Source organism: Chrysemys picta, chromosome 22 (genome assembly GCF_011386835.1).
Source record: "Chrysemys picta bellii isolate R12L10 chromosome 22, ASM1138683v2, whole genome shotgun sequence".
In the NCBI taxonomy this organism is placed as follows: Eukaryota; Metazoa; Chordata; order Testudines; family Emydidae; genus Chrysemys; species Chrysemys picta.
In genome coordinates, this window is record NC_088812.1 from 2,122,518 (window position 1) to 2,147,330 (window position 24,813).

The 24,813-nt window shown below is 61.2% G+C and overlaps 3 protein-coding genes across 14 annotated transcripts; 1 reads left to right on the forward strand and 2 right to left on the reverse strand.

The window, feature by feature from the left end:
• The first annotated feature begins 5,302 nt into the window (after window positions 1-5,302).
• On the forward strand, window positions 5,303-7,980 carry PSPN (persephin). The gene is made up of 2 exons (XM_005279556.4): window positions 5,303-5,601; window positions 7,387-7,980. The coding sequence occupies exons 1-2, from the start codon at window positions 5,454-5,456 to the stop codon at window positions 7,830-7,832; spliced, it is 594 nt and encodes a 197-aa protein (XP_005279613.1). The 5' UTR covers window positions 5,303-5,453; the 3' UTR covers window positions 7,833-7,980.
• A 743-nt stretch (window positions 7,981-8,723) lies between these two features.
• ALKBH7 (alkB homolog 7) lies at window positions 8,724-12,655 on the reverse strand. The gene is made up of 4 exons (XM_065576011.1): window positions 12,344-12,655; window positions 10,917-11,090; window positions 10,108-10,232; window positions 8,724-9,374 (listed from the first exon to the last, which is right to left on the reverse strand). The coding sequence occupies exons 1-4, from the start codon at window positions 12,638-12,640 to the stop codon at window positions 9,239-9,241; spliced, it is 732 nt and encodes a 243-aa protein (XP_065432083.1). The 5' UTR covers window positions 12,641-12,655; the 3' UTR covers window positions 8,724-9,238.
• A 1,977-nt stretch (window positions 12,656-14,632) lies between these two features.
• On the reverse strand, window positions 14,633-24,807 carry LOC101940763 (afadin- and alpha-actinin-binding protein). 12 transcript variants are annotated; one of them, XM_065575729.1, is made up of 13 exons: window positions 24,247-24,805; window positions 23,425-23,499; window positions 22,306-22,482; window positions 21,510-21,701; window positions 20,697-20,807; window positions 19,755-19,893; window positions 19,144-19,219; window positions 17,909-18,068; window positions 17,661-17,826; window positions 17,112-17,257; window positions 15,966-16,140; window positions 15,449-15,568; window positions 14,634-15,092 (listed from the first exon to the last, which is right to left on the reverse strand). In XM_065575729.1, the coding sequence occupies exons 3-11, from the start codon at window positions 22,402-22,404 to the stop codon at window positions 15,967-15,969; spliced, it is 1,263 nt and encodes a 420-aa protein (XP_065431801.1). In that variant the 5' UTR covers window positions 22,405-22,482; window positions 23,425-23,499; window positions 24,247-24,805; the 3' UTR covers window positions 14,634-15,092; window positions 15,449-15,568; window position 15,966. The 12 variants fall into 12 exon arrangements, with proteins under 12 accessions (XP_065431802.1, XP_065431803.1, XP_065431801.1 ...); XM_065575723.1 differs by having other exon boundaries at window positions 14,649-15,092; window positions 22,310-22,482; window positions 24,237-24,801; XM_065575721.1 differs by having other exon boundaries at window positions 14,650-15,092; window positions 22,310-22,482; window positions 24,247-24,801.
• Window positions 24,808-24,813: the final 6 nt, after the last annotated feature.

Below are 24,813 nucleotides of genomic sequence, written 5' to 3' on the forward strand. Positions count from 1 at the left end.
TTTTCCTCTGCTCCTCCGGAAACCCTGCAGGCCTTGCCCCTGGTGGGAGGCTGTGGACGCTCTGTTCGGGCCAGCGGAGGCGCTGGGTGATTGATCGGCTCCTTCACCCCGTCTCTGCTTGGCGAGCTCTCCCAGCCCGAGTCCCCGGCATGGGGCACCCTAGGGTCACGTCACGGGCCACTGGGGGCCCTAATTGCTGGGTTGGGATTTGGCACGTAGAGGCACCTGCCCTGGTGGATGAAGGTGGCTTGGTGGGTTCTGGCTGCCAGAGGGGGCCAAAAGCCCCTTGAATCAGGGCCCATTAAGGGACTGCAGCCCTGGCCCTAAAGCCAGGGGTTGCTGGTAGAACCGCCCCCCGATGGTATCATGCCTGAGCTGGGAAAGGAGGGTGGTGAAGCACTGGAGTGGGTTCCCTGGGGAGCGGGGGGAATCTCCTTCCTTAGAGGTTTTTACCGTCAGGCTTGCCAAAGCCCTGCCTGGGCTGATTTTGTTGGGGTTGGTCCCTTCTACCTCTAATGTTCTATGAACAGTCCCCTTCCCTGCCCCCTAGAGCCAGCCACTCTCCCTGCCTAGGGGCAGGCTGGAGCCGCTGCCCCCTTTCTTCTGCCCCTGCCCCCGGCTGGATCAGAACCAGCGCCGGTTCCTGGACTCCCCCTCTAGTTTAGTTCCCCCTCCACCCGCTTGCTGTGGGCGAAAAGAGAGTCTGTGCCACCAGGGGCGAGCAGCTGTCAGCTGGGCCGTGCCAGCCTCAAAGCAGAGGCAGGGAACGGAGTCTGGGCTGTGGGCACAGCCGTCCCACTCCGCCCCGGGGGCTGGCAGTTAACCCAACCCTGCCTGGTTCCTGGCCTGGCCCGGACCCCGAGCCCGTGGGGCAGGAAGCACGGCTCTGAAAGCTCAGGGGGTGGGTGCCTTGCCAGGAAGGCAGAGGAGCAAAGAGTCAAGGTGACTGCCCAGCTGGTGCTGCGGGAAGGGAGCGACCAGCCAGCCCCCGTGGGGTTGGGCCTACGGGGAAGCCAGCTGCCTCCTTGATCCCAGCAATGGCAGAACGGGGGTGGGGGGCAGTGAATCCTGCCCCAGTTACCATGGAACGGGGCCCTCCACCACACTGACTGTGACAGGGCCTGGACCGGTGGTTGGGGGGTGGGGACTCCTGGGTTCTAGCACCAGCTCTGGGAGGGGTGCGAAGCTGCGTGGTTAGAGGGGGTGGGGGGGCTGGAAGTTAGGGTCCCAGTCCTGGCTCTGCCATGATGCTGCTGTGCAGCCAAGTCCCTTTCACCTGTGGTGCCTCAGTTTCCCCACTCTGTCCAATGGTGCTCCGGGCCAGGAGATTGCCCCAGCCCGGACCCCTGTGCACCCCTCCAGCTGAGCATTGCGGAGTGACATTAAACACGCTCATGTGGCCCACGCCCTCCCTGCCACAGCCAGTTCCTGCGCCTCCACGTAAAGGAAAACCCAGCTGTGATTTATCCCCATGAGTCCGGCTGCCCTTGGCGCAGCCCCCGGCATTCCTCGCATTGCTCTCGCCTTTCCCCACATGCTGCTCTCGTTAGCCCTGCCGGCTGGGGGGGCACTGCGCCAGCAGGCGTCTGGCCCGTCAGATCTCCCTGCTAAAAATAACCCGCTGGGACGGGCCAGGCTAGAACACCTGAGCCAGCGGCCAGCTGGGCTGCCTCGGCGCCCGGAGCCCAGCGGTGGGCAGAGGTGGCTGAGGTGTCTGGCTGCCGGCTCTGCAGCTAGTTTCCAGCTCCCCCCCCCCCCCCCCATGTTGGCAGCCCAGATAGTTAGGTGCCTAGCTCCCAGAATCAGGTGCCTAAATACCTTTGCGGTTCTGGCCCCACATGGCCACCGAGTGCCCGTGTGTGGGGTGTTACTGAATAGCTCGGGCTGGCGCTGGCCCTGCTCTGTGTCCCAGCAGCCCCCTTGCCAACAGGGTATTTACTTCTTGGTGCAAGCATCCATTACAGCCCCTACTCCACAGGCGTTGCCTGGCCCCATTGCAATGGGCTCTGAGGGCCAGACTAATGGGCGTGAAATACCTTTGGCTCCAAGGTGTCAGAGATGGGGTGGGAAGAGCTGAATTCTCCTTGTGGTTCTGTCCAAGGTGAGGCCTGCGGACGTGCCTGTATCTAGTAGCAGTGAGTTCCACCGGCTTTCGGGCCAGCCACCGGGAAAGTTCAGTCTCCCAGGAGTCAGCCCAGAGGGGAAGTCTAGTCAAAGTACAGCCCCCTCATTACGTAACAGAGCCTCACCCACCAGAGCTTCCCTCTTCCCCGCCTGTGTCTAGTTTTTCAGGGGTTCAAAATGCTTTATTGTTACTGGCATCCCTAGACGCTGGGGGCTGGTGGGTGACAGCATCACCATTGGACAGAGGGGCACCTTTTCCTATGCAGCCGTGGGGAAGCCGGGCTCTGAAAACCAGAGCCCTGCGAAAGATTGAGGAGGAGGGAGGTCACAGACTAGGAAACACTAGACCCCACTTCCCCTTGGTGCTGGGAAGAGAACTCAGGCGTCCTGACTCCCACTCCTCCAAGCACTCCCTCCTAGAGCCAGGAATAGAACCCAGGTGTCCAGACACCTCTGGGGTGTTGCCTGGCGGGGCCTGGCTTTGCCGCCCTGCTCGCCATTGGCACGGCCGGCGGAGGAAGGAGTGGAAGGAATGCGCTCGCCCGGCCCCAGTCCCAGACGGCGCCGAGTGCTCTCCTGTCAGCGCCGGCACTGATTTATCCCCGGGGCCCGTGACGCTGCGTGCAATCCCCCTGCCTCGGCCCGGCCCAGGGAGATGTTCCATACGCGGCAGGACTAAGCCGGGAACCAGACGGCTGCTCGTCCCCTCCGCCCCCAGATTCTTCTTCCTCCTTTGCTGACCTTTCCCTCGGCATTCCCGGAACGCCGGCACAAGTGGAAGCAGCTGAGTGCCATCCCCGGGGCTCCTACCTGCCCCACAGCCGTGGCATGATGGGAGAGTCCCCATGGCCCTGACCTACCCATGAGCCACCAGCCCACACTGGGCTCTGCGGTGGATCTTGAGCGAGGCAGCGTCCACCCAGGGCTGGACTTGGAGGGGAGACTGTCCAGCTGCCACCCAAGGCGCGCGGAGATGACCGAGGCCCTGCGGCTGCTAGTTAAGGGGGACTTGTGCTAGAAACCTCTAGTCTCAGTCAGCGCTGGCTGCAGGGAGTGGAGTCCGGAGCACTCTCCTGGGAGTCGGCCCAGACGCCGCTGCTCGGGGGTGCAGGGAGAGGCTTGCCTGGTTCAGGACGGTGCTAGGAAGCCCTCGGGGGGAAGCGGAGGCCTGCTGAGCAGGTGGGCTCATTAAAGACTCCAGACCCTTCGTGCAGAGTTGGTGTCTGGCCAAAATCCCCGCTCCTCATTCCACTCCAGCCCCGTAATCGCCGTCTGCAGTTGCCCGCTGGCCAGCAGCATCGCTGTGTGGCTGTGAACCAGCTGCCGTGCTCCACCCCAGAGCTGGGCGAGTGACCCAGGCAGACCTTTGGGTTTAATGACACCTCCCTTGTATGACTACATGGGTCAAACAAGAATCCTAGAAACAGAGGGGCTGGCTGGGACCTCGAGAAGTCCAGCCCCACGGCGCTGAGGTAGGACCGTGTAAACCTAGACCATCCCTGACAGGTGTCCGTCCAACCGGTTCTTGAAATCCTCCAGTGACGGGGATCCTGCAGCCCCAGAGCTTCCCTGCCCTGCGAGTTAGAAAGGTTTCCCTAATATGTCACAAATCTCCCTTGAGAGGAGCAGGAACGTTCCAACTCCGGAGATATTTAAGCTCTGGAATAGGCGTCCAAGCAGCTGGTCTAAGGGCTGTGGGAACCCCAAGTGGGACAAGGGGTACTGGGGTGCAGGGCCAAGCCTGGGGCAGAGGGTGGCAAAGGAAATCGGGCTGAGGCCGGAAGCATTAGAGGCTGTGGCATGGGGGAGCCCAGTTGCTGAGTCCCATGCAGGCCACAGCGTAGGCACTGGGGATGGGGCAGGCGACATAAGGGGGATTTTCTCTGTGCTGGGGGTGGAGACAGAGGCAGAGGGGAAAGCCCTCGAGCCCCTGCCCCCCAAGGCTGGGCTGGCGCCAGAGTTTATGGAAGCTGCATCTAAGTGGACCAGGGCACAGGCTCCTCCCAAAGCACACAGCTCTGGGGAGGTGACCTGCTCGCCACTGGGTCTAGCGGGGGCCGAGCTGTTGGTTCCGGGGAGCAGCCGGCACAGTGCTAGGTAGGCCCCAAGCCGCCCGGGACAGCCGCCTTCTAGCTTCCCATCCAAAGCCACATTGTGGCCTGGCCTGAAAAATAGGCCCCTTCTGATCTCCGGCTACTTGTCACCCTGAGGGCTGCCTGGATGTGGAGAGCTCAATCGGGCGCCCCCACCTCCTAGGGCCAAAGGGGTTTGGGTGCCTAGCAGGGGCTTCCGCCCATCTCGTCCTCTCCTCTTTATCTAGCACAGGGAGCCGAGGGCCTGATCCTGCCAGCACCCCACTGGGGGAGCCGCAGTGACTTTTAGGAGAGCGCTGCAGAGGCCTTCCAGGGTCTGCCCTGGAATCAGGGAGAGCCGGCAAAGTGCTCATGGGAGGAATTCTGGCCAGGGAAGCGTGATGCCCCGCACTGCCTCCTCTGGGCCCACAACTGGAGGGTGGTCCGTGGCGACTGCCCCGAGCTGCATCGTGGGAAAGGGGCTGAGTCTCGCTGCCTCGCAGAGCCAGGAGAGGGGAACCTGCCTGACCCGCAGCGTGGAACCAAGTCAAGCCCAGTAAATCCCGGCTCCATCCCATCCACCAGGGCCAGGAGTCCCCCCTTTCCGGCAGTCTCGCCAGCCAGACACAGGCCTGGGCAGCCCGGCTGGCCAGGCGCACTCACGCTTTACTAGCAGTCTGTTACCAGCCGCCTCAACGTCTTACCCTAGCCCACCCCTGCCGCGACCCTATAATTTATGTACAATCCCCCTTCCATCCCCCCCCCCCGAGGTATTTGCACAGCAGAGCTGGGTGTAATCAAATCCAGGAATTTCCATTCAAGTATCCTGGGCTTTTTTTTTTTTTTTTTCCCCCAAGATTTTCGGTTAACCCTTTCAGACGAGGATTTAACCCCATCCCGGCTCCCCAAACCCCACCGATCCAACGTCGCTGTCAGCCGAACCACCTGGGGCCGGGGTGACTTGAGCGGGTGCAGTTCCTCGCCTAGCCAGCTCGGCCCACGAGCATTCTACTGTCCGGAGGCAAAGACTCCAGAGAGAGACCGGATCGAATGCAGGGATCAAGACACCAACGCCAGAGACTCTGCTGGGAATGAGTCTCCTTCCACCCGCCCTGTATTTGGCCCAGCATGGAATGTTTCAAGGGTTGCGAAGGGTTAACGCCTGCCCTGCCAACCCCCCGGGACATCCCAAGGAGGATATAAAGGAGAGATGAGCCACCTTCCTTTCAGAAGCCAACCCGGCTTAACTGGGGAAGGATGGATTCATCCCAGCTCCTCTGCAGCGTCTCGCTCATCCTCCTGGTCAGACCCGCTGTCTCCCAGCCAGTGGAAGGCAAGAAGCCCATGGTGATGGAAGAGCCAGAGCGGGGTACCAGCATCAGGGACCTGCTCTGGGCACTCCTAGGTATGCGACGCTTTCGGTGCTATTCCCAGGCCGGGCAGTGCCGAGGGTGGGGGGGGGGGAGGCTCCCCTTTTGTACCGTTCTCTCCCCGACCCCAGTGATTTCTGGGCTAAGGGAAACCGGCCTCAAGCCCTGGAGACCAATCGATGCCTGGCATTTATCCGGCAGCACCGCGGCATCTGGGCACCGCCCACGTGTGAGTAGATTTATCGCCACGAACGCCTGGGAGGCAGGGCACCACTATGATCCCCATTGCACACGTGAGGAAACTGAGGCACGGGAAGGCTAAGGTCACACGGGGAATCTGTGGTGGAACCGGGAATTGAACCTGGGTCTTAGTGAGCTAGTATCCTAACTCCTGAGTACACCCTCTACGCTCCCACGGTCGAGTGGATAGCAGAGGGATGAATTTTCCTCCTGGCAGGGAGAAGAGTTTGGTTCAGTCCCCCAGGGCCCCTCAATCCCAGCTAAGAGGTTAGCTAGTGGCATGGCGGGGGGGTTATACACAGAAAATTACTGGATTAGACTGAGCGACTCTGCTCTCTATCCCCAGCCATCAGACCGGCAGACCGAGAGCGGAGCAGCAGCAAGACCTGCACACACTAGATGTGCCGTATCGTCTGGTAGATAGGAGGGAAATCACAGCTATAAATCCACTCGCTCCCTAGGCGGCGGCACTCAGATACCGCAAGGGAGGAGCATGGAAGAAATGTCTGGGTAGATCTGTGCAGGGGGAGAGGGGGTTAAACCCATCCCTCAGTTCACTATCAATGGCATCAATTAACTGTACAAAGTCCATCAATCCTCATGCTTCAGGGCTTGAGGTGAGCAACAACAGTGGGGGTCAGGAAGGTAGTCCCTGCCCCCCCCCAGTCCAATTATTAAACCACCAGCCATTGTGGATTTAGTCTCTTCCTCCGAAGCATCTAGCACAGGTCATGATTGGAGTCAAGAGGCCAAATGCGATGGGCCATTGCTCTGATAGGATGCAGGAGGGCTACAGGACGATAGGACCCACTGGTGTGAACAAGGGGGAATATGAATCTAGACATCCATTGGTTGGAACCAACGGGGGAGGATATGGGACTCTCTGGCTTGCTCTGATACAGCACAGGGGGGATACTGGGCTAGAAGCGTGGGTATAACAGATCCCGTCTTCCCCTCCTAACAATACAAAACCTCTGACTTCTCCCCTGCATCCACCGCAGGATCGCTGCGTGCAGGGTCCGAGTAGCCTCCTGTAGAATCACTGGCCTCCCCAATGGTTTGAGTCGCTTAAAACCTGACAGTGCAAAAAAACTCAGCGCCGCGTCTCAATTTTAAAAGATCCCATGGACGGGGCTTCCGCCAGCTTCTCTAGCGCCACAGCCAGCCAGCCGAGATCACCTTCGCTCCTCTACCCCTAGGACTGTCCTTGTCCCTTCATGGTGGCTATTCACCTAAGCTCCATCACCAAGGAGCCTTGGCTTCTAACTCAGTCCCTGCAGCCCCTGGGTTGCTGCTGCTGCGCTCCTCTGAGCTCCCTGCAACGTGTCCCCATCTCCCTGGGGCTGAGTTTGTCCAGAACTTAGCACCGTAGTTGAGATACGCAGTGGAGACGGGATTCTCCCCTTGCTCTTTGCCCAGTGGTGGCGGATCACAACAGGTGCAGTCTGAGCCGGAAAGGGGCTCCCCTCTACCCTGCTCAAGGAGGTGGTGGGTGGAATTGCACTTGGGATTCCAGGTCTGGTCAGTGCCTTCAGCACCCCTCCCCCGTTTGGCGTGATCTCTGTCTCTCTCTGTTTCAGAGACGCACATGCCAAAGGGACCTTCCCTGCACGTCCCGGATGACCCTAGAAACCTGCTGCCCTATGCCTCCCCCGGGCCGGCCAAGCGCCGTCAGAAACGGAGGCCGCTGGCTGGCAGCCGCTTGTGGGAGCACCCAGAGGGGCAGGAGTGCCGGCTGCGGAGTTTGCTCCTGCGCGTCAAGGACCTGGCCCTGGGCTACGACTCCGAGGAGACCATCCTGTTCAAGTATTGCAGCGGGAGCTGCCCCAAGGCCCGCACCAACCACGACCTGACGCTCTCCATGCTGCTCCAGAAGAGTGAGATCCCGGCCCTGGGCGAGGAGAAGATCGTTGGCGACCCCTGCTGCCGGCCAACGCACTACGAGGACGTGGCCTTCCTGGACAACAGCCACCAGTGGCACGAGGTGGAGAAGCTCTCGGCTTCTGCCTGCTCCTGCGTGGGCTGATGTTGCTGGCGGGAGGGTGAGTCAGCAGGGTGCGCGTAGCTCCAATGTTAAAGCAGTCTGTGTTTCTTCCTCCCACACCCTAGAACCCAAAGCCTGAGAGAAGACCAAACTCCACCCCACAGATCCCACAGGACAGGGGCCATGACTTTTGCCCCTTGAAGGGCTCCCTCTAGGGGTGAGAGAAGGGAACTGCTACTACCACTACCGGGGACGTCAATCAAAACAACAACGGCGTTCACTTCACAACACCAGGCCAACCCCCTCCTTCCACTCAGCCGCCAATCCCATCCTGTTTCTTCGCATTACTGAGATGCTAGCTTGTTTGCTAAGGCCTGGAACCTCAAAGGCATTTAGGCTCCTAACTTCCACTGAAACCAATGGGAGTTAGGAGCCTAAATACCTTGGCGGATCTGAGACCGAGAATCTGCCTGGAGGAGGTGTGCATGGCTCATCTACACGCAAGTGCAGGGGGAGAGCTGGACGATACAAGAGATATTTATGGATTCCTAAGTTATTTATTTATTTGGTTTCTTCCACTAAGGGCAGGGAGGGCCAGGGATCTCATTCCCGCCACTTCCCGACCTGAGCTTGTTAGAGTCCCTTTTTAATTTATTTGCTTCTTTCCGCTAGTAGCGAGTCGGGGATTGTGTTTGTTTGCTCGTTTTCAGGCATGTCTTGGGAACGGCTGAAATGTACATGGTGATTTCAGACTAATAAAAACCATGAAACTGATCAAAAGGCGTGTGGCTATTTTGTGGGACAGATGGGCAAGGATTACTCCCTTTGAGCTAGCCCAGGGTCGTCCCTTAGGCGGACCACAATGGGGCCCTGTTTGCAGCTGGCCTTTACGCCCTGTAACAAAAATGATTAATAACAACTTCTGAAAAAAGGTACGCGTTCAAATAAATTATTTTTAATGAGGGAAATTCGCCAAAATTCACCAGCGGTTCCCTTTAAAAACAAACAAAAACAGCACACTTCTGAATTCTATTTACCTGCTGTGGTTAAAGTCACCGCAGGCCCCGTAACGAAGATCACGGGGAGATATTTCTATTTTAGATTTTACTTGTTGGGTTTAACATGGACTATGCAGCTTCCCTTGCCCTGTGGGTAGTCAATACAGCGCATTAAGTCATTCATTAATTAATTGCACTGCTGATTACACAGTACGCACCTGGGTGGTTGTCGAGGGTACACACGTCCGCAGATCCCTCCATGGCTGTGTGATGAGGGGAGAAGTCCCTTGGTTTAGTCTTGGCTACAAACCTCCACAGACAGGTCCCTTTGAGCAGGCTGGAGCAAAAGCATCAACCAAATCAAATGAAAACATTCAGCTCTGCCCCAGCCTGGAGAGGGGAGGAAGGCTGTTTCCAATCCCACAGCTCCACTAGTGTCTCTAGCCTGGCCTACGTAGGAGCTGGCAGGATAGGCAGGTTCCTGCAGATGACGGAAATCCTCCTCTCTCGGGGGATCTTCTGCCCGTCAAAAAAGGACTCCTCGTCTTTGAGGATCTCGTGGGTGAACTCATAGCGAGCCGGGCCTCTGTGAAAGGAGGGGAGAGAGGAAGTCTGACTCAGCCCAAGAGCCACTGGCCTCTATAACATATGACTAGGGAGGCCCACCCTGCTCTGCCACAGACTCCCTATGAGACCACGGGCAAGTTGCTTAGTCTTTGTGCCTCAGTTTCCCCAGCCGTACACTGGGTATAAAAGCCCAGGTCTGTCCCACAGGGGGTTGTGAGGATAAATACAGTCCTCAGATACTATGGGGATGGGCCAAAAATGGGCCTTACATAGAACCTCTAAGGGTGAGTTCGGTGTCCATGGCACATTCAGTCCTCGGCCTCTGCGCTGAGACTGAAATCAGAGTGCCCAGTCTCCACTCCCAGCTGCCACTAAGGGAGGCATTGCAGCCTAGTGGGTAGAGACTGGAGTCAGGAGACCTGGGTTCTGTTTCTGGCTCTGCCACTGGCCTGCTGGGTGACCTTGGGTACGTCACTTCTCTGCTCCGTGCCTCAGTTTCCCCATCTGTAAAAGGGGGATAATTATACTGAGCTCCTTGGTAAAGCCCTCTGAGACGTGCTGCTGGTATGAGCTCTACAGGACCTAGGTATTATTAACAATGTCCCCCCTGAAACTAACTCCTCTCATACGGCACCTCCTTTGGCACCTCTCACAAAGTTCTACAGAACCAGGCGCACCCTGCCTCTGCCGGCAGAGACGAGGCGCCGTCACGTCTAGGTCTTGCCACACCCTCACCCGATGGGCCACGTTACCTGAGGATGTACAGCGAGCGGCGCGGCAGCAACAGGTCCATCCAGTCCTCTGGGTTCTGCTCGCTGACCAGCCGCATCACACTGGAGGACAGCAAGGACAGCCCCGCAATTGTGCAGCCACAAAACTAACGTGGGAAGAAAAATAATGATAAATGCCAGTAATGCCGCTAGCGAACGTGACCACCTCTGGGGTGGCACGCTGCAGCTGCTTACCAGCGAACAGCAACACAGGGCAGTTTTAGGACAGGGAGTGAAGAATCACAGATCCAAAATGAAACCGCAGGGAAAGTTAGCAAGAGCCAACGATTGACCTAAGCTGGAGTTAGGCCAGGATGTGGGGATACCCTGGGATGTCAGCTCTGAGCTAGGAGCCTTTGGGCATTATTTGGGGGGGGGGGGGGGGGGGAGTTTGAAAAAAACCCTGAGATCATCACTGCCAAGCAGTCCTGCCTTTGCTTTTATCCTTCACACCAAAGAGCAACCCATGATATCATGCTGGGGTCAGTATGGATCAGGGGAGCGCCCCCTACCAAGCCACCCACCCGCCTCCCCTAGCACCACACCAGGGCACTAGCTCAGAGAAGAGAGCGCCCCCCACCCGCCCGCTGAGCCACCCACCCCGATCCTACAGAACAAAGGTTTCGCTTCCCAGCACTGACTTGCCCGTATGCGGCTTAGGATGAACGATGAAGCCCAAGGTGCTCTGGCTGACGGATAAAGCCAAAGTCTCTGTTTTCTACCCCCAGCCCCTTCAATCCTCCAGCCTCAGCTCCCTCCAACCAGGTCACATTTGAGCCCCGCAGCTTCACCTTGACGCTGTCTATGTGAGGTTTGATGTAGCCGCTTTTATCCAGGTCGAGGACGTGGACCAGCGAGAGCTGCGACATCCCTGGCGGGAAGGCCTCATCCCGGACCCGCTGCAAGATTTCCCGGCTCTCCTCGCTCCACTGGGCTATCTCTGTTTCCCGGAAGCCATGAATGGCCTGGATGAGAGAACGCCATGGTAACGGATTGGAGCACCTCGGCTTTGTCCTGTGCCCAGGTCAGCCCAACTCCCAATTGACGAGGGATGCTCCTCTGGGCCCATCTTTATCCAAAACCTGGGGCCAATCTGAGCCGTATCAGCCCACTCCTGCACTGGCCTCCCATGAGCCCTCTGCAGCACCCCCCATCCCTATGGTAGGGAATTCGCTCTGTTCCCCACACCCCTATGCCCAGCGAGCCAACGTCCACCCTTCACGTGCCCAGCCCCTCCCCACATCAGGGCATCTCAACAACTGGGTGTCCGGCTGCGAGCCAGCCACTCCCCTGTAAGGCCACCAGCTGCCTGCCCCCTGCCCCCATCCCCAAGACACCCTCCCCCCAGAGGAGCCCCGGGCCCGGAGAAGCCATTCCCACCCCATAACCAGCTTGCTTCCCTTTCTCCACCACGAGCCTCCTCTCCCCCAAGAAGCACGTGCTCGACTTAGACCCGCTAAGACCACAGACGTCAAGGACAACCCCCCAAATACCCAGGCAGAGCCCCCACACAAGGGCAGCTCAGCCCCCCGTCAGCCCCCCAAGGTTCCCTCTTCAGAGCACACAGCGCTGCCCGGGCAGCCAGACCCCAGCTTGGAGCAAACAAGGAACCCCCCAAACTCCCCTTCGCCCAGAATCCCACCTCCCCCCCAATAATGCCCAAAGGCCCCTGACACCCACTAGCTCCCTCCCACCCCTGGGAGCCCAGCCCCCATGTTCCCTCCCCAACCCACACCCCCCCAGAGCCCAGCCTCCCAACTACCAACACTGAGCTCGCTTCAGAACCGGCCTCCCTCCCCAAACACCCAGCTCCTCCCAGCCGCACTCCTCCAGCTGAGCTCCCTGACCCCCCCACAGCCCCCCCCAGTTCTCCCCATAGCCCAGCCCCCCAGCCCCACCCCAAGGTCTCCATCCCAAGCCCCGCCCCCGGCTCTCAGCCTCACCTAAGCCCCGCCCGTTCTCCAAGCCCCGCCCCCGGCCCCCAGCCTAACGTAATCACCGCCCCTTCTCTAAGCCCCGCCCCCAGCCTAACATAGGCTCCGCCCCTTCTCCAAGCCTCGCCCCCGGCTCCCAGCCCCATCCAAGCCCCGCCCCTTTCTCCAAGCCCCGCCCCCGGCTCTCAACCTCACCTAAGCTCCGCCCCTTCTCCAAGCCCCGCCCCCAGCTCCCAGCCCCACCCAAGCCCCGCCCCTTTCTCCGAGCCCCGCCCCCGGCTCACCCCGTCCCAATGGTCGAACTGGTAGCGGCGGCGGCGCAGCTGCGGCTCCACCTCTTGGCCCAGCGCCGCCTCCTCGGGGCCGCTGAGGAAGCCGGGCCGCACCCCCGCCTGGCCCCGCAGCCGCCGCGCCACGCCCGGGCCCGAGGCCCGCACCAGCGCCGGGGCCTCCCCGCACAGCGCCCTCCGGGGCCAGGGGCCGGGCCGGGCCGGGGGCAGGCGGGCCGCCGCGCGGTGCATTGTGGGCGGGGCCTGGCGAAAAATGGGCGGCGCCCGGTGCATTGTGGGAAGGAGCGACATGGGCGTCCCCGACCTTCCCCCCCAGTGCATTGTGGGAAGGAGCGACATGGGCGTCCCCGACCTTTCCCCCCCAGTGCATTATGGGAAGGAGCGACATGGGCATTCCTGAACTCCCAGTGCATTGTGGGAAGGAGCGACATGGGCATCCCCGACCCTCCCCCCCAGTGCATTGTGGGAAGGAGCGACATGGGCGTCCCCGACCTTCCCCCCCGGTGCATTGTGGGAAGGAGCGACATGGGCGTCCCCGACCTTCCCCCCCGGTGCATTGTGGGAAGGAGCGACATGGGCGTCCCCGACCTTTCCCCCCCAGTGCATTGTGGGAAGGAGCGACATGGGCGTCCCCGACCTTTCCCCCCCAGTGCATTATGGGAAGGAGCGACATGGGCGTCCCCGACCCTCCCCCCCAGTGCATTGTGGGAAGGAGCGACATGGGCATCCCTGAACTCCCAGTGCATTGTGGGAAGGAGCGACATGGGCATCCCTGAACTCCCAGTGCATTGTGGGAAGGAGCGACATGGGCATCCCTGAACTCCCAGTGCATTGTGAGGGTTTAAGTGAGTTGACACCACGCAGGGCAGTCTGGGACTGAAGAACAGATGTAGACAAGGCCCAGTGCATGATGGGAAGCAGGGACACACAGGAAGGGGTGTCAGGCCGTGTGGCCAGAGGGGTAGGACTTTGGCCATTCCTGGCTCAGTGCCGAGAAGCAAGGGCCACCCTGCTCCCTGCAAACTCCTTGGGCAGCTCCAAAAACATGACTGCTTCTTCCCCCACCTACCAGCCCCCCAGAAATTGACCCAGATGGGACTGGCCAGCCTGTAGCTTGCTTTTGTCCTCACTCATGCCACAGCCCCTCAGCCGAGCTGGCCAACTAGACCCCTTCCCTATCACCCCATTTTAAAGACAAAAACATTCTTAATATTTAAATGTCTCTTTATTATAATAAATCTAAAAGTAGCTAAGAACCCCTCCCCCCACACCAGGACACAAAATACCACCACTCAGGGGAGGGGGATAACATTTTGATGAGGCAGCAGCAGTGGGGAAATCCCTTCTCCATTCTTCAAGACCAGTTTTTTACATTCACAATCTATGGGGTGGGTGGGAGTTTGCTAGCACCCAGCCTTGAGGGGGTTTCAGTGGAGAAAGGCCCGGAGCAAGCAGCGTTTAACCTGCTTTTATAGAACAGCCCAATATTTAAAACCACGACCGTTAAAAAATAAAAATAGCAGAGACCTCCAGTGAGGATAAAAAGCTTACAGGCAAGGCGCAGGGATTCCTCTCCAAAGAGAATTCCCAACTCATGAGCTCATAGTGAGATTTCATCTACCGAGTCACCATCCACACAGGCTGCAGCTATGGAGGTCTGAGCCGGAAGGCAGCACTCATCAGGGTGGATTAGATCTTCCAAGGAGGGGGAGAAACACCCCACACACCCCCACATACACACACACAAATGTTTCTAGTGGTGGTCAAAGATTGTGAAGCACTGGGAGCAGCTGACCTTGTTCTTCCAGCAATGGAGGAGCTGGGTGGGAACAGTGGTCTGAGGTCAGGTTCTGCCAGGTAAACGCAGCAAGGGGCTAGAAGGAGCGGTCTAAGAAACGGTCCAGAAGGTCACCACTAACGGGCCAGAAGTCCTCGCTCTCTGTCTGGCAGGCAGTATCTCTGTGGCTTTCCTTCTGGTCATTACCTTGCGTGAGGAGCGGGGGTCTGTGGGGAGATCAGGATGAGAGATTCAGAATCATCTTCTACTACGTCCCAGATTCCATTTTCTTTCCCTTACACATGGGGACATCAAGAAGGTCCCAAACACAGCGCAGGAGACATAGCAGCTGCTCTTAATACCTGAATCCTACCAGCGGGTGTAGTTGCTAATAAACTCCCCTCTACCCCCTCCCCACACACCCAGCTTCGCCCAGATTCCCACCCTCCACCACCCATTGGCGGCGGCTTCCCCAATCCTTGCCACAGGTCCCCGTCCTGGTTTCTCCACCATTTCGCAGCCAGCCTTTTGTGCATATCCTTCCCCTTCCTCAACAATGAGTCCCTGTGCTGGGCCCCGGGGTGCCGTCATTGCCTGCTTTCCAGCCAACCCGCGTGCTGCTCGTGACCCTCTAGGGCTGTTCCAAGTCCCCAGCCCCATAACTGCAGCAGCCCGGCTCGGTCACTGGTTAGCTCCGTCTGGCTGCAGTGATGCAGTTGGCCACAGCGGTTGGGCATGACTAGCTTATGCCTGGTCCACCTCGCAGAGCGCGGCCTTCCCCTGCCACCCCGTACCCGTTATCCGGATGAGCTTCAGCACCCTGAGCAGCTCCGCCGTGCTGGGGGTGGCGGGACTGGGGGCGAGGTGCCTGCTTCTGACCTGCACCACTGGGATGTTGGCTTTCGGGTGGGGGGTGTAGGTGGTTTGTTCATTTCTTTGGCTGGGGGAGACTCGCCTGTTCTGCAGCTGAGGAGGAAGGGAAAGGGAGGGAGGTTAGAACGAGCAGCCATGGGACCTGGCCAAGGACATTGCAAACACAGCGCTCACACGCAGGAGCGTAGATACAGACAGTGCTGGGTGTGTGAGGGCCGGTCAGGACTGCCTGGAGGAGGAGTCCAGAGCCTCTGCACCAGCTCTGCTTCCAGCCGGGTGCCCGAAAGCTTCAGGGCACGGTCTGAGCCGGGGCAAGCAGCAGGGTTCCCAGCTTGCCCATTGCAATACAAGTGCGGAGCCCAGGGCAAGGGAGCTGGTGCCTTTCCCAGTGGTGGTGGGAACCCACGTGCCTGGGCCGGAAACCTGGGTGCTGGTCCGGCCCTACTCACCCTGTGCGGCGAGTGGGGCCGATTGCCTCCGCCCGGGCTCTCTGGGTTCCAGCCCAGCCATCGTGCTCAGGAAATGCTGCTTCAGGAGCAGGGCTCGTTCCTCCCCTCAAACTGCTTCCTCTGGCAGGAGAGGGGACGAGGAGAAATAAGACGCTGGGGGAGGGAAGGCCTCTTTCGAGACCACGGCAAGATCCCATGGACGGCTCCTTCCAATCCCCTCCCCTTTTCCCCACTGCTCACACGCCTGACTCCAGCGACTTCTCAAACGGCTTCCCTGGGTGCTGCCGCGTGCCAGCCTCCAAGCGCTCCCCGCCACCTGGCCCTTGCCCCTGCATCCCTCTGCACCAGCGACCCTTGGGCCCACCTGTGGCTAAAGGGGCGGGGCATCTGAATGCCATTGAGAACCAAAGAGACAGGCCCCGCCCCCCCCACGAAATGACCCACAGAGCCAGCAATCCAGAAGCCGACTCAGGGAGGAGGATGCTGTTTAGCGAGCGATCCCCTGCCCCCTTCCCACCTCATGCCCCAGGCGGATGGCAGCTTCCGTGAAGTTTCTTGCGCTCCTCCTCGAAGGCTCGCTTCTGCTGCTGGAACGCCTCCTGCTCCTCCTGCAGCCGCTGCTGCTCCTCCAGGAAGTAGGAGCCCCTCAGGTTGGCCGGCAGCTCGCTGTTGGCAGCTGCGATCAATTGCTCCTGGGAGAAGGATGGGGAGAGACGCCAATCCCCTGGAGGTGTGGCTAGCGGGGAATCGAACCCACCACCTTTGGGTCACAAAGCACCAGCTTCTGCTGTAGTACATGCTCCAACCAACAGAGGGAGACAGAGACTGAGCGGCAGGTGGAGGTGATCTCCGAGTTGGAGCAACAATTACAAAGAGCCCAGACAAGCTGGGAAGCAGCTATCAAAACATGGTGGATTTGAAAACTGGGTTTTCTTGCTCCGGCCTGCAGGCCGGGGGCTCTGCGGGGAAGCCTGCCACCAGAGGCAGTCAGCAGACAGCCCCCCCGGAGTATGGTGGGGAGAGTTGTACCTCTCTCTCTTAGGAAGCAGCCTGTTTTGTCTCTCTCTGGTTTGGGGCTGGTGTGTTAACACAGGCCATGGGACTTCCTGAATCGTTCCTGTTTGAACTAGAACCGAGATGTCCCATTGCCAGTGGTGGAGAGTTGCCCCCGGCCCTTGGTAAGTTGTGCCAGTGGTTAATTAACCCCCTTCATTGTTAGGAAATGTACATCTTAGTTCGGTCTGAACGGGTCTAGCTTCATCATCCAGCCACTGGCTCCTTAGACCTTTGCCTGGTAGACGGACGAGCACAGGTAGGACTTCCAGTCGGTGAGCAAGTCACCCCCCCCTTTGTTAAGCACCTGGCGTCTCTCTCTGGGAGGCAGGTTTTCCAATCTTTTAATCCTTCTCGTGGCTCTTCTCTGACCTCTCCCCTGTTTATCACCATCCTCCTGGAAGGGTGGGCACCAGACCCGGACCCAGGAGCCCAGCAGCAGGTGGGTGGGATGAGCTCCAGCACCACTGGATGGTTCAGCCGCTCAGACAATGCCATGGGATGCTCCCATCTCTTGATTGTGGCTCAGGAACCCGGGGCCCACCTGTGGGGTACTGGGGGGGGGGGGGGGGGGGGGGGGGGGGGGAGTTCCCCCTGCAAGGGTGCTCACCTGGAAACATTGCTGCTGCAAGACAATGAGCTGCTGGCTGTCCTCGATCTCCGCCTTCAGCTTCATGATCTCCTTGTCGTGGTCCGTCACGCTGATCACGTGGTCCCCGCCCTCGGCCTCACACCCCTGGGAGCCGGCGGCCACGGCTGGAAGGATGGAGCAAGAGCAGCTGAGCTCCAGAAGGTGGGACTGGGGGCGAGGGGGGAGCCAGGATACGGCCGCTCGGAGGGGAGAATCTCCCCCCCCACCACCACTAGGACTGAAGGAACAGGCAGGGCAAGCCCCCTTCTTGGCCCAGTGAGGAGGAGAGTGGGGTTGGGGGCCATTGGTGGACACACCCTGGAGTGAATCCCCCTCAGCGTAGGGACTGGGCGTCTCTCTAGGGCAGGGACAGAGGAGAGGATGTGGGGACAGCAGCCGGTGGGGGTGCATGGTTTGGGCTCCCTCTCCAGAGGGACTGGGGGGATTCCTGTGGGGCACGTTTGGGGAGGGCAGGAGGATGGGGGTGGGGAGACGGGGCCATGGGGTAACAGATGCCCAGCCTGTCACCTTGCGAGATCACAGCCGGGGAGACGGGGGGTGTCATACCCTGACTGCCCAGACTTTCCACATGGCTTTTGAAGCTGCGCCCTTGGTCCTGGACGCTGCGCGTCAGCTGCTCCCACATTGCGTCGGACGAACGGGTCCCCTCGGGCGCCGGCTCCCCTCCGCCTCCCTGCGCGCGGGGGAACGGGGCGGGATGAGCGGCCGGGGAGGCAGCAATCCCCCCCCAGCGGCCCCCGGAGGGCAGAGCTCACCTGGGCCGCGCTGGCAGCAACGCCGTCCTCGCCCAGCAGGCCCCCCACGTCCTGGCGCAGCTGGGCCAGCAGCCGCTTCAGCTCCGCGTTCTCCAGCGTCCGCTCCTGCAGCTGCTTCTCCTGGGCCGCCAGCAGAGAGCGGAACATCTCCTCCTCCTTCCTGCCCGGGCGGGGAGCGATGCCGCGGGGAGCTACCCACTGAGACCTCCCAGCGTCCCCCGGAGCCACCCAGCACCCGCCCACCCCCGGAGCCCCAACCCCAGCGTCCCCCAGCACCTGCCCACCCCCGGAGCCCCACCCCCAGCATCCCCCAGCACCCGCCCACACCCAGTGTCCCCCAGAGCCGCCCACCCCCAGAGCCCCAACCCCAGCGTCCCCCGGAGCCCCACTCCCAGTGTCCCCCAGAGCTCCACCCCCAGCACCTGCCCACCCCCACAGCCCCAGCATCCCCCAGCACCCGCCCACCCCCAGTGTCCCCCAGAGCCGCCCACCCCCGGAGCTCCAACCCCAGCGTCCCCCAGCACCTGCCCACCCCCGGAGCCCCATCCCCAGCATCCCCCAGCACCCGCCCACCCCCAGAGCCCCCTAGTGTTCCCCAGAGCCCCCCAGCACCTGCCCACCCCAGTGTCGCCCAGAGCCCCACCCCACCCCCCGCCCACCCCCCCAGAACCCCACCCCAGCACCTGCCCACCCCAGTGTTGCCCAGAGCCCCACCAGCACCCGCCCACCCCCAGAACCCCACCCCAGCACCCGCCCACCCCAGTGTTGCCCAGAGCCCCACCAGCACCCGCCCACCCCCAGAACCCCACCCCAGCACCCGCCCACCAAGACACCCCTACTGCTCCCATTCACCCAGACCCTCCCATCCCCCCCCCCCCGGCCCCATCTCCGCTCCACTGGCCTCCCTCAGCCAGAGCCCCCACAGGACACCCCCCCCCCCACAAACCCCACCTTCCTATGTCCCATCATCCACTCAGACTCCCCCCCCCAAAACTGCCTACACACCCATCATCCTCCCTGAGCCATCACAGAGGGGAACTCCCTGCCCCCTGCCCAGCCTCCCCCCACCAATCAGACCCAGCCATGCAACCCCCCCACAGCAGCACTGCCTCCCTAGCTGCCCCCCCCCCCGCCCGCATATGCCAGCTGCCCTTGTCTACCATATCCAGGGGCCACCTCCACCCAGCCCAGCACCCAGCCCGCCAAGTGCCCACCGCGGAGGCCACGTCTCTTACTTGCCGAGCGACTTCCCAGTTTTCCAGGTTGCCCTCCTGCCGTCCGCCCGGCCCAGGCTGTTGAGAATCTCCATGGCTGGGGAGAGCAAGGGCGGGACTCTCAGAAGGACAGCCCCCCAACGAGCTAACCCTCCCTCCCCCCGCTCTAACCACTAGTCCCCTCCCTGAGCCAGGGACAGAACCCAGGAGTCCTGGCTCCCCGCCCCCTGCTCTAACCACTAGTCCCCTCCCTGAGCCAGGGACAGAACCCAGGAGTCCTGGCTCCCCGCCCCCTGCTCTAACCACTGGGCCCCACTCACTTGACAGTGCAAGGGATAGAACCCAGGAGTCCTGGCCCCGTAACATCCCCTTCTCTAGCGACTGTACAATGATACCTCTCCTGAACTTTAGCTTTCTGCTGAAATCTTCTGCCTCTAGCAGAAAGATCCCCAGAGCCCTCTGCAGGCACCACTCACCCACCGTTGAATTGCAGCTGCCTCTGGGGCGGAGCGTGGCAGCTGTTTAACAGCCGCAGAGAACGCAGCCAGTGGAGAAGCCTGAATCCCATGGGAACTGCAGAAGGTAGATCCACAGGGGAGGTCACCCCACCCACCCCGGCACTCCCCACTCACCCGCCCGCCTGTCCCTCTTGTCCGTCTGCTGCTGGCTCATCTTCTCCTTCAGCCGGCTCAGCTCCTGCTCCTTCCTCCGCACCTCGTGGCGGTGCTGCGCCCCACGGCTGGCCAGGGTAGCCTGGAGCTTCGCCACCTGCTGGGCACCCCAAGGCACCGATCAAACTGGGACAGCCCCGGGGGCAGGGCAGCACTGCCCCCCCCTTCACTACAACCTCTGCCCCGAGGGGCACATGGACCAGCCCAGCGCAGGGCTTGACTCAACCGAAGCTGGGCCCCCACCTCAGTCATCTACACTGGGGCACCGGGCTTCCTTCTGGATCACGCATCGCTGCTGGCCAGTGCTTCAGCCATGCCCCCGGGTGGGTGGGTGTGGGGGGTGTCCCTGGGTGGGCGGGTAGTAGGGAGGCAGGGCTGCTGGGTGGGCAGCCAGTGCAGGGGATAGGGCCCCAAGGTGTGCCGGGGGGGGGATGCCCCGGCACCTGCACCAGCCCCTTTGCCCAGCTCGAACCCAGGCTCCGATCAGTGTCACTCGGGTGCCTTCAGGACCCTCCAGCAGCACACTGGCTGCTTGTGTGTCACTAGCCTGTGGAACTCCCTGCCACAGGAAGCCGTCGAGGCCGAGAACTCAGCCAGATGCCAAGCGGGACTGGGAGGTGATACGGATACCAACCGCCAGAGCTGGAAGAGTTAATGCACAGAGGTTAACCCAAGCCAGTGTCCATTAGGGGTCAGATTACCCCATAACTGCAGCTGTGATGTTTCTACCCCCCCAGCCGAAGCCTTTGGGGCTTGCCCCTGTCAGAAATGGGAGATGGGTCCGACCCATTCTGGCGGTTCTATGCTCCCCTTCCACCGGGGCCTGGCACCGGAGGGGGCTGGGAGGTCACCGTGGGATGGGGCAGCCGGGTGGGAAGATGCCCCCATCCCGCGCCCCCTCACCTCGTCCTTCTCTCCTTTCAGCAAGGCCAACAGCTCCTTGTTCTTGGTCTGCAGCTGCTGCTCCTTGCTCTGCACAGCCGCGATCTCTCGCTCACAGGCCTCCACTTGCGCCTGGCGGGGGAAAAAGAGACGGTGGATGCAGGACCAGCACCACCCCCGGCCTGGCAGGAGTTACCAAGCCCACCGGGGCCCTGTCTGATCCCCCAGAGGCACCTCCGTAAGCGCCCTGGGGCAGCATCTAGCTTGCCTTGGAGGGCAGGACCCATCTGGGCACAGCGCTCTGCAGAGCGCGAAGAATCACCGATTCGAATGCCGAGGCCTCCTCCCCGTCCCTTGGGAAACTATCCCTCAACTCAGCTGGGAGCGTCCGCCCCCACAACCCCCTCAAGTTCCCCCCTTTGTTCAGCTCAAAGTCTTTGCCGCCCCCCCCCCCGACACGCTCCTCTCCTGCCGACCGCCAGCCTGTGGAACTCTCCGCCACTGGAAAGTAGCATGCCAGGGTAGCATCTTGACCCACGGCGATGCAGGCTAAGAGATGGGCAGCCCGACCGCAAGGCTCAGGGGAGACGGCGACGACCAACGCAGGGGGATCCCACTGCCACCAAAAACACGCACCAGGCTGTTGGCGGGCAATTTGTCCCCTCGGCTGAACCCGCTGGTGCCTACCGTTGCCGGAGAAAGGGCACAAGACTGGGCATGTCTCCTTCGGCCGATTTGAGGCGGGGGTGGGGATCCGAGCCAGATGGGCCTTTTCCCCGACCTGGTGCAAACCACAGCTGCCCCCCCCGCCCCCCCCGGCTCCCCAGCACCCACCTTGAGCTTGCTCTGCCGGCCTCTCAGGTAGCCCAGCTCGCCGGCTCGCCTCAGCTCCTCGGCCTCCATGGCACCCAGCTTGGCCGAGGCCTCCCGGTAGAGCCGCAGCAGGGCCCAGGTGCCGTTCACCAGGGCCCGGAGGTCAAAGCCTCCCTCCGCATAGAGCGGGGCCAGCCCCAGCCCCGCCACCTCCTGCAGGGGCAGATGGGCCAGACCGGGGGGTGGGGGTGTCACATCTGGGCAGGGTTTGGATCCCAATTAGCATCGCCCCTTCCCCACTTGTGACCCGCCTCCCCAATTAGCCCCATCCCCTGCCCATCCACTCCCCAGTTATGTCCCCCAATTAGCTCCCTCATTCCCCCACCCCCTCCCTGATTACCCCAAATCCTGTCCAGTCGCACCCCGTTTGCTCCGCCCCCTGCCCAATTAGCCCCACCCCCTTCCAAGTTGTAGCTCCTCCCCATTAGTTCCACCCCTGTCCCCCCCATCTCCTGTCCATGGCCAATTTGACTTCCCCCCAGCCATTGACCCAGCTCCCCATGCTGAGGGTCCCCAAGGATCTGTACCAAGAAGGGTTGGATTCCAGGGCCGAGCCAGCTGCAGCCTGGCTGTTGGCAGGGGAATCCCCCAGGGCTGGAGAGGTGCCTTTTCTTTGTCCCAGGAAATTCACAATGAGCATGGGATCCCCCCATGAAATGAGCGAGGAGGGTTAACGGGGCCCACCGCAGTCAGGGCGGGAACCAGCCCGTTGCCCAGGGAATATTAACCCCCCCTTGCCTGGTACCCGGGACGCCACCTGCCTCGTTGAGGTACGAGATGCAGTGATCAATGTTGGCGCTCCAGCAGAAGGCCCCGCTCGGCTCGCCGCCCCCCTCCAGCAGCTCCAGGGGGCCATCGAGGTCGTCCAGGCTGGTCCCCACCAGTGAAGAGATGCCTGGCGCGGGGATGTACTTGGCCATTAAACCCCTGGTCTCTACAGTGGGGGAAAAGAGCGAGACTGAAATCTGGGCACCAGCGGGGAGACCGGGGTGAAGGAGCTGCTAGCCCAAGAGGTCAGAGTCAGTCAGGGACACAGCTGGGAACAGAACCCAGGAGCCCTGGCTCCCAGCCCTGCCCCCGCTCTAACCACCAGACCCCACTCCCCTCCCAGGGCTGGGAATAGAACCCAGGAGTCCTGGCTCCCAGCCCCGCCCCTGCTCTAACCACCAGACCCCACTCCCCTCCCATGGCTGGGAACAGAACCCAGGAGTCCTGGCTCCCAGCCCCACCCTGGATCACGCTGTTTCAAGCCTAGACAGGCAGAGAAAACCACCAGGAACCCCACTCCCCAAGTCCCTCCTCTAACCACTGCACCACGCTGCCCCCCAGGGCTTGGCACTCTGATATGGAGCCAGGCGCTCCTACCTAACCGCTCCCTGCGCCGAGTCAGGGCCAGGAACTACCCGGATCCCCGCGGGCACCTGCCCCTACATCTGCCGAGACGTTTGGCCTGAACTCCTGAGTGGGATGCAGTGGTTAGAGCAGGGGGACTGGGAGCCAGGACTCCTGGGTTCTCTCCCCAGCTCTGGGAGGAGAGTGGGGTCTAGAGGGAGAGGGATAGGTGGGTCAGGACTCCTGGGTTCTATTCCTGTCACTAGGGGGGATTCGGGGTCTAATGAGGAAGACAAGATGATTAGAGAAGCAGGTTTGGGAGTCGGGACCCCTGAATTCTGTTCCCAGCTCTAACTTGGAGCCTGGGTCCCAGCCTGTCCCCACCCCCTTTGTGCCTCAGTTTCCCTTTCCAGTAAAGAAGGGGCAACACCAGCTCCCCAGCTTCACAGAGGGGAGGGGCCCACGAGGCTTTGAAGCCCTTTAATGTGAGAGAAGGCGCCCGGGGTCCTTAGCCCCAAAGCCAGACCATGGTGCTGGTAGTTACCTGGCGATGGCTCAGCCTGGTGCGCCGGGGGGCACCCCGAGTTCTCCAGGGCTTCCCGCTGCAGACCAATGGGAACTGAGAGGAAAGGGGGAGACGCTTCAACATCTTCCCAGATGGGCAGGAAAAATGGGGGCTCAGGCCCCCCACCCCATCCCAAGGGGCACCTCATCATCCGTACCGACTGGTGACACCCCCACAGGGCTCCTGGCCGAGCGCTGCTCCCTCCAGGAGCTCAGAGCCCGGGGGCTCCTAGTGCCAGACACCGCAGCACAACCGAGAGCTGGGCCCCACAGAATGCAGCCCCCCCATCCAGCCCCCAACCCCCTCAATCCAGCACCCGATCCCCCCTCAGTTCCAGCACCCCACAATCCAGACCCCAACCCCACACCTCCAGCCCCCTCAATCCCAGCCCCCTACCTTCCACTTCCAGCCCCCAACCCTCCACAACCCAGCCCCACCCCCTCAATCTCAGCACCCCACCTCCAGCCCAACTCCTCCAATCCCAGCCCCCCACAATCCAGACCCCAACCTTCCATCTTCAGCCCCACCCCCCTCAACTCCAACTGCCCACTCCATTAGCCAAACCCAGCAACCCTCCCACACAGACCTTCCAAATATCCCCCCCCAACCCGCATGGCAGTATTTGGTCCTGCCATGCGGGCAGGGGACTGGACTCGATGACCTCTCGAGGTCCCTTCCAGTCCTATAATCTAGGATTCTATGATTCTATGAACCCAACCTCCTCCATCCCCAACACCTCTTAACCCCAGACCCAAACCAACCCCCTCCAGCCCCCGCCCCCTGTAACCTACCCCCGCTCACCCAGCTGAGCTCACTGTGGGATCAGCAAACAAAAGCCACCTCCCTGGCCCGGGGAACCTTTCAAACAGCCCGCCTCCCCGCGCCTCTCCCATTGGCCAGTCTGCCCCACTTTGTGGCTTTCCATTGCGTAAGGAGGCAGCAGGGCTAGCCAATGGCATTGCTTAGGTGGGGGAGGCGTGGCTCAGGAGAGGGGCATGCTGGGAATTGTAGTTGTGGCTGTGAAGCCCACATGGATGGGGGAGGTTGGTGCACGTGGCTTGACGGGGATTGAAGGGGCTCTGGGGGAGATCTAAAGGGCTCTAGAGGGATGCAGACATGGAGTTATACAAGGGCAGAGGTTGTGGCCATAAGGGATAGAGACGTGTGTGTGTCAATAGACGGGGAGCGTTGATGGAAATAGGGGGCGTAGGGGGGCGCGTAGGACTGGATATGGGGCTGTAGAGCAGGAGATACACAGACTTATTCTCCTTCTCGTGTGCAAAGCAGGAGCCGGGTACTTGTTCCCTGTGCCCACAGCTTGTGCAGAGTCTCTGCGAGCCCCTTTGAAACGGAGCCGGGCCCCCATGG

Excerpts from the sequence above, each read along its gene's own strand:
- PSPN (XM_005279556.4), top strand. The coding sequence starts at position 5,454 with ATGGATTCATCCCAGCTCCTCTGCAGCGTCTCGCTCATCCTCCTGGTC. Across the intron at positions 5,602-7,386 it reads CCTGCTCTGGGCACTCCTAG|AGACGCACATGCCAAAGGGA; the intron begins GTATGCGACGCT and ends TCTCTGTTTCAG.
- ALKBH7 (XM_065576011.1), bottom strand. The coding sequence starts at position 12,640 with ATGTCGCTCCTTCCCACAATGCACCGGGCGCCGCCCATTTTTCGCCAG. Across the intron at positions 10,233-10,916 it reads CTCACATAGACAGCGTCAAG|TTTTGTGGCTGCACAATTGC; the intron begins GTGAAGCTGCGG and ends TTCCCACGTTAG. Across the intron at positions 9,375-10,107 it reads CGCTCGCTGTACATCCTCAG|AGGCCCGGCTCGCTATGAGT; the intron begins GTAACGTGGCCC and ends CTCCTTTCACAG.
- LOC101940763 (XM_065575724.1), bottom strand. The coding sequence starts at position 22,468 with ATGGCCAAGTACATCCCCGCGCCAGGCATCTCTTCACTGGTGGGGACC. Across the intron at positions 20,808-21,509 it reads GCCGGCAGAGCAAGCTCAAG|GCGCAAGTGGAGGCCTGTGA; the intron begins GTGGGTGCTGGG and ends TTCCCCCGCCAG. Across the intron at positions 19,220-19,754 it reads CAAGAGGGACAGGCGGGCGG|CCATGGAGATTCTCAACAGC; the intron begins GTGAGTGGGGAG and ends TGCTCTCCCCAG.